The sequence below is a fragment of the Eumetopias jubatus genome, unplaced genomic scaffold, assembly GCF_037043125.1.
Source record: "Eumetopias jubatus isolate StellerSeaLion01/CBP00866 unplaced genomic scaffold, mEumJub1_p1.0 scaffold_12, whole genome shotgun sequence".
Lineage (NCBI taxonomy): Eukaryota > Metazoa > Chordata > Mammalia > Carnivora > Otariidae > Eumetopias > Eumetopias jubatus.
The window spans coordinates 58,915,389-58,929,095 of NW_028274818.1; the positions used below are offsets into that span (position 1 = coordinate 58,915,389).

The following is a 13,707-nucleotide window of genomic DNA, read 5'->3' on the forward strand; positions in this document are numbered from 1 at the left end:
AGAGTGAGAGGGAGAAGCAAACTCCCTGCTGAGCAGAGAGCCTGATGTGGGGCTCAATCCCAGGACCCTGAGATCATGACCTGAGCTAAAGGCAGATGCTTAACCAACTGAGCCACCCAGGTGCCCCTAACAAATGTTTTTAGAAGAAAATCGACATGAAAATAAGATTTTTGGTTTTCTATAATATATTCTTAAATTATTTTAGATGCTAAATCATCTTAATATTTTATCTAGAAGTTTCATATAGAAGTTTCTCTACTTTGAAAAACACAAAGTCACGCACCTGAGCAAAAGTGTGTCACAGCTAGGGCCTCACTCCAGTATAGGAGACGCTAATTGCTGCCTGCATAGTAATCCTTTGAATTTGTGAATAATTGGGCTTTAGAGGACCTTTCTAAAATTGTACCTATTTCATGTGCAGGTGCTTCTTTTATATAAAGTTCAGGTCGTCTAAAGACAGAATTTATGAGCTCAGAAGACATATGAAGACACATTTTATGAAGACATATTCTGAACTCAGAGCCTTACACAGGTCTTGGGCAATGGTGGCTACATCCTTTTGGATGACTCTGTAATCTACTACCTTCAGTGAGCCATCACAGACCCACAGTGACAAAAACAGTAACCCAGTTAAGTGCATTCCATTCATAACAAAGAATTCTTTTTTTCACAAAGCTGTGAGGTCAATAGCTATAGAGTCAATTAAACTAAGAATCCAGACTAACCATTCAAAAGGACACAATCAGATGTGATCAGCACCAGGCTTTAATCATTTTAAAAAGTCCCACATACTGAAATAACTTCCCCAGGCCTTAACATTCCATGCCTCCAGTTTTTACTCTCCCTTATGGTTGAGCAGAGCATCTACCTGATGGAGATGTCCAAGGAAAGCCTGGGCCTGGGCTGTTGAAATTGCTCCTCCAACAGGCACAGGCTGCTTCTGAAAGTCCAGACCATTGGTTTGTGTGCCTAGAAAGCAAGCAAAAGCATGTAACTATTAAAAACAAACTCGACTTCAGTCATGAGCATTTATCAGGTATCTATTTTGTATAAGTACTTTCTTAAGTACCTCCATGGATGAGAGGGATTTAAAAGAAAGCTAAGATACAGTAAAATGTTTTCTCCTCTGAAGGGAGGACTGTAGGGCAAGTAAATGAACACAAAGCTTAAGAAACAAACAAAAATATAAATAATGACTTCTAATCGTAAGACGGTGTTACAGAATTCAGAAGTGATGCAGTGATTGGGGTCAGAAAAGCATGGCACTTTACAAGCATTAAGGAAGAGATTATTATCACTACTACTATGTAAAGAATGGTATAGACAGACTTCCAAGGAGGAACTGAAGCTCTCTTCTGGTCTCCCCCTTCTCAAGATTTCTTCTGCCCATGAAATTCACTAGTGACTTTGCAAGATGATTTATTCTTAACTTATACTTTTAATATATGACAATCTGATGGCAAAAACAACCATTTACATGATAAACAAAATAGTTTTACTAATTTCTTGAATCCTAAAGCATATATCTAATTAGCAAGAGCCCTGCTGTAATTACAATCTTCCAAATGTTATGCCTGTGTGTTTTAACCACTTATGCTGCAATCTGATGCTAGAAATAGGACCAATTTATGGAAAGACATATTATCCTAATATTCAGAAATATTTTTTAAGGATATAATACATTGTTTACAAACTAAAATATCCAGATATTATTTAGAAATTACCAGAATTCCTTGTACTCAATAAAATGTAACAGACTACAGGAACCTGCAAGAACCACTGAGGCGCATGAATGTGGTACTGAACTTCCATTTCCTACCACCCAAACAACCCATCTGCCCATCCTCACTCCTGTATGTACACACATGGAGCACACCAGTCAGGACAGGATAAACCAGAACCTTAAGGTAGTATTTCTAAATGGCTACTCACTTCTGCCATTATATATCCTAACTAACTTCTAGCAAATGTATCATTTTAATAAGAATAATGAGGTAGATTATATGACTCAAAAGAACTATTTAAGGTTTCCTTGAGATAATTATAGAAGGAGTGTCTATACATTTCACCTGCTTAAAACCTCATAGTGATTGTTCTTTTATGGTTTTTTCCTAGCTTCCCATAAATAGAAAATGAAAGAACTATCTAGACATATACATTTAATGAAATTAAAAGGGTATACAGTTGTGTCAGGTAATGAGAAACTAGTATGAAATAAAATTTAAATTAGGGTCACTTTCATAGGCCACATATAGAAGCTTCATTATTTTAAAGTTACATGTTTTGTCATTAGCTGCTCTCTATTTCTATGTAGAAAATCATTACTTAGGTTGATTTTAAAATTGTGCATCCTTAGAGAATTATGCTCAATATATATTACATAAATCCACAAGGCTATATGAAGATGAGATTTTGAAAAACAGAGACAAGCACTTAGAGATTAACACATCACCAATACAGGAAGTCTTCCAGAACCAAATATTTCACTCTCATGGAGACCATGAAAATTCTACACATTAGTTCCACTTTCAAGTTGCCACAAAAATGATATACCCCTTGTAACTCACAAAACACTATACAACAAGACTGACTGATTTCTATCCCTGGTAGAGAGTCTACTATAGTGGCCTACAGGTAATACTATTTAAGTGCCCTGGCTCTCCCATCTTGGGGAGATGCATAAACGCATAGAACCCAAAGCTAGTAAAGTAAAAGAACATTCTTGGACAACAATTCAGATAAACAGAGATTTAAGATGCAAAAGCAGGTACTTATTTAAGTAAAATTCTGAGGCTCCACGAGGTCAGGGATGGAAGAAAGGATCTATCACATAGAAATCATTCTTGTAAATTATAAAGACCTAAACTGGGCTAAAAGGAAACAAGAGGGGAACAGACAGACAGACAGACAGACACACACACATATGCACACATCCGACTTGAGTTTGAAGCCAGTACAGGGAGATAAGGTTGCTGTGAGCCAAAACCAAATGTGTGTCAGAGAAAATAGAACATCCAAATAAGGAAATGGGAGAATTAACAGGATGGGAGAGAAGGTGAATGATGTAAGAAGATTAAAGTAACACATACAGAATTTGAGAAACCCCAAAACATGTAAGAAAAGTGATCCAGGGGTGCCTGGGTGGCTCAGTTGGTTAAGCAACTGCCTTCGGCTCAGGTCATGATCCCAGGGTCCTGGGATCGAGCCCCGCATTGGGCTCCCTGCTGGGTGGGAAGCCTGCCTCTCCCTCTCCCACTCCCCCTGCTTGTGTTACCTCTCTTGCCGTCTCTCTCTGTCAGTTAAATAAATAAAATCTAAAAAAAAAAAAAAGGTGATCCCGAAGGCATTTAGAAATAACAAAGGCCAGAGCTAAAGATTCTATAAGGTTGCCACAAGAACAGTGTTACTGAGGTGAACCTCAGAGATCTTGAATCCAACCTCCTTATTTTATTGGTGAAGAAACTGATTAAGGAATCTGAAGTGACTTGTTCAAAATGTCATAGCTAGTTAGTGGAAGAGCCAATACAAGGATGGGGTCCCCTGATTCTGTGTAATTACTCACAGAGAAGTGATAGCTGAAATTGGGAGTAAAAACGTCAATCAATTAAGAGTGGATATAGAGAAAAGAAGCCTGAAGATAAGAGGGCACCCACATTAGGAGATGTAAAGACAAAGAGAACCAGAGAGGAAGCAGTTAGAAAACAGGGAGGGAAAAAAAAAAATCCCTCAGGACTAGTGTGCTTCAGAAGCCAGGCAAAAGAAAGCTACAAGGATGGGGTAGTTTACTACTGTCAAGTGGCACAGAATAGGACAAAATACTGGAAAAGAAATTAATCCAAAGAGAATTGATGAAAGGCAGTAATAAAGGAAGGCCAAAACTTAATGAAATAGGAAAAAAAAACCACATAATAGAAACACCAACTTGGTTCTTTCAAAAGAATCATATAGCTTACAATCTTCCAGTAAGATTGAAGAAAAAAATAAAAGAGAAGGAGCAAATAATTTAAGGATAACAGAAAGAAGGACATAATCAAAAAATGTTCTGGATACTAAAAAGAGGATATCATGAACCAATAAAATATATGCCAATAAAATTAAAACTTAGAAATGGATTACTCTCTAGAAAATATCAAGACTGACTCAAGAAGAAATAGAAAATCCCAAGGGTCCTACAGCATTTGAAGAAATTTAATTTGTACGTAAAAATCTTCCCAAAAGGAAAAATGAAAACCTAGAAAATTTTACTCTGTTTGCTTCCAGAAATCCAAGGGACAAGTAATTCCAATCTTACACAACTTTCCCAGAGTATGGGGAAAATGGGGAAACAATTCCTAACTCATTTTATGAGATCAGCATAAACTCACTACCAAAACCTGACAAAGATGAGTATAAAAAAGAAGGAAAACAAATACATGCCAGTTTAACTCACAAATATACATAAAAATATCCTAAATAGTACTAGAAAAAATAATCCTATAAGGTAAAATATTTGGGGTTTTGAGGTTAAAAAAAATCACTGTGATTCACCACATTCATTAAAGGGGAGAAATCATATAATTGACTCAAAGGATGAAGAAAATACTTAGATAAAATTCAATATCCACTTATGATAAAAATTCTAGGCATAGGAACAGAAAGAAACTTCCTTAACTTGATAAAGAGTAACATTAAAAGCATTCCCTTTAAGATTAAGAATAAGATAAGGATGCCAGCTACTGGAAGGCTCAGGCAACAAGAAAAGAAAATACACCAGTTGGGAAAAGAAACAAAACTTTCTTTTCAGATGATGTGATAATGTATATAGAGTGTCCTAAGGAATCTAATGATCTATTTCTAGAATAAGAGAGTTTAATAAGGGGATCTAATCAATTTGGACATAAGTAAGATGTTGGAACTGGAATTCAGAATAATGATTATAAAGATACTAGCTGGGCTTGAAAAGAGCAAAGAAGACACTACAGAATCCCTTTCTGGAGAATTAAAAGAACTAAAATCTAATGAAGTTGAAATAAAAAAGGCTATTAATGAGATGCAGTAAAAAATGGAGGCTCTAACTCCTAGGATAAATGAGGCAGAAGAGAGAATTAGTGATATAGAAGACCAAATGACAGAGAATAAAGAAGCTGAGAAAAAGAGAGATAAACAACTACTGGACCATGAGAGGAGAATTTGAGAGATACCATGGAGTGAAACAGTGTTAGAATAATTGGGATACCAGAAGAGAGAGAGAGAGGCAGAAGGTATACTGGAGCAAATTATAGCAGAGAACTTCCCTAATCTGGGGAAGGAAACTGGCATCAAAATCCAGGAGGCAGAGAGAACCCCCCTCAAAATCAGTAAAAATAGGTCAACAATCCCAACATATAATGGTGAAACTTACAAATCTCAGAGACAAAGAGAAAATCCTGAAAGCAGCTTGGGACAGAGATCTGTAACCTACAAAGGTAGAAACATTAGATTGGTAGCAGACCTATCCATGGAGACCTGGCAGGCCAGAAAGGACTGGCATGATATATTCAGGGCGCTAAGTGAGAAAAATATGCAGCCAAGAATACTTTATCCAGCTAGGATGTCATTCAAAATAGGAGAGATAAGAAGCTTCCAGGACAAACAGAAACTAAAAGAACTTGTGATCACCAAACCAGCCCTATGAGAAATATTAAAAGTATCTTCTAAGCAAAGAGAGAGCCCAAAAGTAACATAGACCAGAAAGGAACAGAGACAGTCACTTTACAAGTAATACAATGGCACTGAATTCATATCTTTCAATAATTACTCTGAATGTAAATGGGCTAAATGCCCCAATCAAAAGACACAGAGTATCAGATTGGATAAAAAAGCAAGACCCATCTATATGCTGTCTGCAAGAGACTCATTTTAGACCCAAAGACACCACCAGATTGAAAGTGAGGGGGTGGAAAACCATTTATCATGCTAATGGACATCAAAAGAAAGCTGGGGAGGCAATTCCTATATCAGAAAATTAGATTTTAAACCAAAGACTGTAATAAGAAACGTATTATAATTAGAAGTTCTAACAATTATAAATACTTATGCCCCTAACACGAGAGCAGCCAATTACATGTCAATTAATAACAAAACTAAAGAAACACATCAATAATAATACAATCAATAGTAGGGGACGTTAACACCCCCCCCCCCTCACTGCAATGGACAGATCACCTAAGCAGAAGGTCAACAAGGAAATAAGGGCTTTGAATGACACACTGGACAAGATGGACTTCACAGATATATTCAAAACATTACATCCTAAAGCAACAGAATACACATTCTTCTCCAGTGCACATGGAACATTCTCCAGAATAGATCACATAATGGGTCACAAATCAGGTCTCAACTGATACCAAAAGACTGGGATCATTACTTGCATATTTTCAGACCACAGTGCTTTGAAACTGGAACTCAATCACAAGAGGAAATTTGGAAAGAACTCATATACATGGAGGCTAAAGAGCGTCCTACTAAAGAAGGAATGGGTAAACCAGGAAATTAAAGAATTAAAAAAATTCATAGAAACAAATGAAAATGACAACTGTTCAAAATCTTTGGGATGTAGCAAAGGCAGTCCTAAGAGGGAAGTATATAGCACTACAAGCCCTTCTCACGAAACAAATAAGGTCTCAAAAACACAAACAAACCTTACGCCTAAAGGAGCTGGAGAAAGAACAGCAAAAAAAGCCTAAACCAAGCAGGAGAAGAGAAGTAATAAAGATTAGAGCAGAAATCAATTAAATAGAAACCAAAAGAACAGTAGAACAGATCAATGAAACTAGAAGCTGGTTCTTTGAAAGAATTAATAAGGGGCGCCTGGGTGGCTCAGTTGTCGTTAAGTGTCTGCCTTCAGCTCAGGTCTTGATCCCAGGGTCCTGGAATCGAGCCCCGCATTGGGCTCCCTGCTCCGCGGGAAGCCTGCTTCTCCCTCTCCCACTCCCCTTGCTTGTGTTCCCTCTCTCACTGTGTCTCTCTCTGTCAAATAAATAAATAAAATCTTAAAAAAAAAAAGAATTAATAAGATTATAAACACCTGGCCAGATTTATCAAAATAAAAGAGAAATGACCCAAATAAATAAAACCATGAATGAAAGAGGAGAGATCACAACCAACACCAAAGAAATACAAAAAATTATAAGAACGTATTATGAGCAACTATAATGCCAACAAATTAGATAGTCTGGAAGAAATGGATGCATTCCTAGAGACGTATAAACTACCAAAACTAAACCAGGAAGAAACAGAAAACCTGAACAGACCCATAACCAGCAAGGAAATTGAAGCAGTAATCAAAATCTCCCAACAAATAAGAGCCCAGGGCCAGATGGCTTCCCAGGGGAATTCTACCAAACATTTAAAGAATTAATATCTATTCTTCTGCAGCTCTTTCAAAAAATAGAAATGGAAGGAAGACTTCCAAACTCTATTATGAGGCCAGCATTACCTTGATCCCAAAACCAGACAAAGACCCCACCAAAAAAGGAGAATTACAGACCAATATCCCTGATGAACATGGATGCCAAAATTCTCACCAAAATAGTAGCCAATAGGATCCAACAGTACATTAAAAGGACTATTCAGGGGCGCCTGGGTGGCTCAGTCGCTTAAGCGTCTGCCTTCAGCTCAGGTCATGATCCCAGGGTCCTGGGATTGAGCCCCGCATCATGCTCTCTGCTCAGCGGGGAGCCTGCTTCTACCTCTCCCTCTGCCGCTCCCCCTGCTTGTACTCTCTCTCTCTCTCTGTCAAATAAATAAAATCTTAAAAAAAAAAAAACTGCTCTCATAAAAAAAAATTCTTTTCAAAAACAAAGGACTATTTACCTCGACCAAGTGGGATGTATTCCTTGGCTGCAAGGTTGGTTCAACATTCGCAAAGCAATCAATGCGATACAATACATAAATAAAAGAAGGGACAAGAACCATATGATCCTCTCAATAGATGCAGAAAAAGCATTTGACAAAGTACAGCATCCTTTCTTGATTAAAACTCCTCACAGTGTAGGGATAGAGGGAACATACCTCAATATCATAAAAGCCATCTACAAACCCCCAAAGCAATTATCATTCTCAGTGGGGAAAAACTCAGAGTTTTTCCCCTAAGGTCAGGAACACAGCAGGGATGTCCACTACCAATCAGCAATCAGACAACAGAAAGAAATAAAAGGCATCCAAATTGTCAAAGAAGAAGTCAAACTCTCACTCTTCACAAATGACATGATAGTCTATGGGGAAAACCCAAAAGACTTCATCCCAGGGAAACCTGGATGGCTCAGTCATTTAGGCATCTGCCTTAGGCTCAGGTCATGATCCCAGGGTCCTAGGATTGAGTCCCGCATCAGGTTCCTTGCTCAGCGGGGAGCCTGCTTCTCCCTCTGCGTGCCCCTCCCCCTGTGTTCTCTCCCTGTCTCTCTCTGACAAATAAATAAATAAGTCTTAAAAAAAAAAAGACTCCACCCCCAAATTGCTAAAACTCATACAGGAATTCAGCAAAGTGGCAGAATTAAAATCAATGCACAGAAATCAGTTGCATTTTGGGCGCCTGGGTGGCTCAGCTGGTTAAGCGACTGCCTTCAGCTCAGGTCATGATCCTTGAGTCCTGGGATCGAGTCTCGCATTGGACTCCCCGCTCAGCGGGGAGTCTGCTTCTCCCTCTGACCCTCCCCCCTCTCATGCTCTCTCTGTCTCATTCTTTCTCTCTCAAATAAATAAAATCTTAAAAAAAAAGAAATCAGTTGCATTTCTATACACGGACAATGAGACAGAAGAAATAGAAATTAAGGAATCAATCCCATTTATAATTACACCAAAAAATATAAGATACCTACGAATAAACCTAACCAAAGAACTAAAGGATCTGAAAACTCTTGAACATTTATGAAAGAAATTGAGGAAGACACAAAGAAATGGAAAAACATTCCAGGCTCATGGACTGGAAGAACAAATATTGTTAAAAGGTCTATGCTACCTAAAGCAATTTACACATTCAATGCAATCTCTATCAAAACACCATCAACATTTTTCACAGAGCTGGAACAAACAATCCTAGAATTTGTATGGAACCAGAAAAGACCCCGAATAGCCACAGGAATGTAGAAAAAGAAAACTAAAACTGGTGGCATCACCATTCTGGACTTCAAGTTCTATTACAAAGCTGTAATCAAGAGAGTATGATACTGGCTTAAAAACAGACACATATATCAATGGAACAGAAGAGAGAACCAAGAAATGGACCCTCAACTCTGGTTAACTAATTTTTGACACAGCAGGAAAGAATATCCAATGGAAAAAGGACAGTCTCTTCAACAAATGGTACTGCGAAAATTGGACAGCCACATGCAGAAGAATGAAACTGCACCATTTCCTTAAACCACACACAAAAATAAGACTCAAAATGGATGAAAAGACCTAAATGTGAGACAGGAATCCATCAAAATCCTAGAGGAGAACACAGGCAGCAACCTCTTTGACCTCGGCCGCAGCAACTTCTTGCTAGACACATCTCCAAAGGCAAGGGAAACAGGAAAAATGAACTATTGGGACTTCATCAAGATAAAGGAAACAGTCGACAAAACCAAAAGATAGCTGACAGAATGGGAAAAGATATTTGCAAATGACATATCAGATAAAGGGCTAGTATCCAAAATCTATAAAGAACTTATCAAACTCAACACCCAAAGAAGAAATGATCCAATCAAGAAATGGGCAGAAGACATAACAGACATTTTTCCAAAGAAGACATCCAAATGGCCAACAGACACATGAAAAAATGCTCAATATCACTCAGCATCAGGGAAATACAAAGCAAAACCACAATGAGATACCACCTTACACCAGCCAGAACGGCTAAAATTAACAAGTCAGGAAACAACAGATGTTGGTGAGGATATGGAGAAAGGGGAACCCTCCTACACTGTTGGTGGGAATATAAGCTGGTCCAGCCACTCTGGAAAACAGTATGGAGGTTCCTCAAAAAGTTGAAAATAGAGCTTCTCTACGACCCAGCAATTGCACTACTGGGTATTTACCCCAAAGATACAAATGTAGTGATCCAAAGGGGCACGTGAACCCCAATGTTTATAGCAGCAATGTCCACAATAGCCAAAGTATGGAAAGAGCCTAGATGTCCATCAACAGATGAATGGATAAAAAAGCTGTGGTATATAAATACAATGGAATATTACGCAGCCATAAGAAATGAAATATTGCCATTTGCAACAACATGGATGGAACTGGAGGGTATTATGTTAAGCGAAATAAGTCAATCAAAGAAAGACAATTATCATATGATCTCACGGATATGTGGAATTTAAGAAACAAAACAGAGGATCATAGGGGAAGAGAGGAAAAAATAAAACAAGACGAAACCAGAGACAGAGACAAACCATAAGAGACTCTCAATCACCGGAAACAAATTGAGGGTTGCTGGAAGGGAGGGGGATAGAGGGATGGGGTAACTGGGTGACAGACATTAAGGAGGGCATGTGAGGTAATGAGCAACTGGTTATCATGTAAGACTGATGAATCACAGACCTGTACCTCTGAAACCAATAATACGTTATATGTTAATAAAAAAAAGAATTTAATAAGGTTACAGCACACAAAGTCTATTTGAAAATTGCTTTTATACACCAAATGAAAATATTTTTTAAAAATTTTATTTTTAACACTTCAAAATAAAATCCTGGGAATAAATCTATGAAACTATAGCAAGTCCTTATCAGTGGAAAACTATAAAACCTTATTTTTAAAAATTATAAAGAAGACATAAATAAATGCTCATTTACAGGAAGACTCAACATTGTAAAGCTATCAATCAGTTCTTTCCAAACTGGACTATGATTCAAAGCAATTCCGTAACAAAATCTCAACAAGTTATTTTCTTTCTCTTTTTCCTTCCTTCTCTTTCTCAGGGTTGGGGTGTGTGTGTGTAATTGACAGATAGATTCTAGAATTATTTATTTTAAAGTTTTTTTTTTTCCAGTAACCTCTGTACCCAGTGTGGGGCTTGAATTCATGATCCCAAGATCAACAGTCACATGCTCTTCCAACTGAGCCAGCTAGATGCGCCATGATTCTAAAATTTAACTAGAAGGGCAAAGGGTCAAATGCTTTTCCAAAAAAAAAAAAAAAACCAAGTTGAGGGACCTGTACTATTAAGATATTAAGACTTATCACAGAGCAACAATAGAGTATAATAACAAACAGACCAGGTTAGAGTCTGGAAGCCACACATATCTTTAGACACTTGCAACGTGATAGGTAGTACTGGCACATCAGTAAGGAAAGGATGGAGTTTTCAATAAAAGGATAACTGGGTATCCATTTGGGAAAAAAATGAAATTAGAACAATTCATACCATATAAAAGAAAGAGAGGAAGGACGGAAGGAAAGTTTCAGAAAGATTAAAGGCCTAAATGTAAAGTACAAACTTATTACATTTTCAGAAGTACAAACTAAGAGTACATCATTATAACCTTGGGAAAACGATTTCTTTGCCAAGACCCAAAAAATGAAAAGACATAAGTTTAACTACTTCAAAATTAAAAGCTTTGTTCATCAAAGCGCTACATAAAGAGAACGAAAAGGAGAAAATATTTGTAATACAAACAAACAACAAAGGATCAGTATTCAGAAGACATAGAGAACTCCTATCAATCAATAAAAAAAGTCAAACCAATAGAAAAAAACAAATGAACAGGAATTTCACAAAAGAAGAAACATAAATGGTGCACAAACACTAGAAAAGATGTTCAGCCTCCTTGGAAACTAGGGAAATGCAAATTAAAATCCCAATACAATACCATTTTACAGCCACTAAGTTTTTTAGGCTAAAATTATAAAATTGGTTAATATCAAGTTTTGGCCAGACTGTGAAATTCTTATCTGCTGTTGGTAGTGATATAAACCAGTATAAATGCTTTGGAAAACTTGCTGGCAGTACTGAGTAACACTGGAATAAGTTGAGCAATTACACCACTAAGTAAACTCTGGAGACTTTCATGCATATGCATAAGAGGTAAGTACAAAATTACTTTATAGCAACAAAAGCCTAAAAATAACCCAAATGTCCATCAATAATAGAATGGACAGAAAACTTGTGATATGTTCATATAATGGGATATTATATCCAGTGAAAGTGATTTATAAACATATGCCTAACTTGGATGAATCTCAAAAACAATGTTGAACAAAAGAAACCAGTCAGAATATAGTATGATTCAATTTATATAACGGCAACAGATGAATCTAAGTATTATTTGAGGATAGTAAATATACAGATGAAAAAAATTTGGAAAGAAAAGCAATGTGACCATTAACACTGAATTTAGGATGATTGTTACCTCTGTGGTGGAAGAAGGGATGACCAGGATGGACCTACAGTGGCCTCCTGGGACATGGTAACATTCTGTTTCGCAGAGTGGTAGACACAAGAGTACTTAAACTATACATACATGTTTACATACAGGTTTCTAAGATTATTACATTTACATTAAAACAATAAAACATCCACAATGACAGAATAGTTGCAGTAAAATTTCAAGGACACATCCAAATGGCAAGGAGCAAAGGAAAAAGCAGGTGGCAATGCAGCCAAAGTAGTGAGCAGGCGGGGCTCCTTCCTTTAGGAAGTCTGGCAGTGGTGGGAGGGAGAGGGGGTGGTCGTTGAAAGGTGTACAGACTTCGGGTGGGGTGAGGGTCTGCGGGCTGATAAACCCATGCGTATCTCAAGACTGTGAGGAAAGAGTCTGTGGGAAGGAATACACTGAGGATGTAAGAACAACATGGGGTAGGAACTGGAAAGAAATGAGAAGACACAGAATTAAGAGTGAAAAGTGGAGGATCATAATAATGGAAAAGGTTATTTCCTAAATGCAAATGAAAAGGAGAAGACGGGTGAAAGAAAAACATATAAAGCAGAGGGAGGTGGCGGGCTCAAATCAGATAGTACAATCTTCTCAGTAATCAAAAGGTAGTCATTTTCAGAAAACAAAAATAGCAAGACAGAAAGAAAGCAGAAAAGTTCTGAACAAGGGGGAGCAGTTTGCTCATTTACGCTATTTCTATGGTTATTTCTCCATAAACGAGAATGGAAATCTATACCCTCTGAATGCTAATGTTAAAATGTATAAATGGGACAGGAAACACAACATACTAGGCCAGGAAGGCCAGAGATAGGAGAAGAATGGGGGGAGGAAGGAGGAGACAGAGAAAGCCAAGGTGACACCCTCACAGTAGGATCCAAATGCAGATGCCCTCCACCATCTTCTCTATGTCTCAAAGTCCCAGGTATTGTTCAACATGCAGCCTGGAATCTACCCTCTTTAAGGGCCAATCTAACTGGAAATCTTTCCCAATCTTTCTTTTTTTTTTTTTTTTAGGAGGGGAGGAGCAGAGGGAGAGGGAGAGAGGGAATCCTAAGCAGGCTCCAAACCCTAAGCCCAGCTCAGAGCCCAACGCAGGGCTCGATTTCAGGACCCTGAGATCATGACCCGAGCTGTTATCGAGCAGAATGCTCAACCAACTGAGCCACCCAGGCATGCCAATCTTTCCCAAATCTTAATGCCCATACAGCCCAGTTTTTAACTTAGGACACTTAATCCTTACTTAAGACATAACATTAGTATTTTTCAAACAGATCAACCCTTTAAGGCCAGAAATTAAAAACTTATAGTAACATATTTTCGTAATCTCTTC

The 13,707-nt window shown here is 37.7% G+C and overlaps 1 protein-coding gene across 1 annotated transcript in view; it reads right to left on the minus strand.

Moving 5' to 3' along the window:
- Positions 1 to 13,707, minus strand: part of POU2F1 (POU class 2 homeobox 1) — a 164,922-nt gene that overhangs the window by 43,888 nt on the left and 107,327 nt on the right. Inside the window, exon 3 of the mRNA XM_028111971.2 lies at positions 869 to 969. Within this exon, the coding sequence (XP_027967772.1) occupies positions 869 to 969 (101 nt within the window). The remainder of the gene's footprint in view (positions 1 to 868; positions 970 to 13,707) is intronic.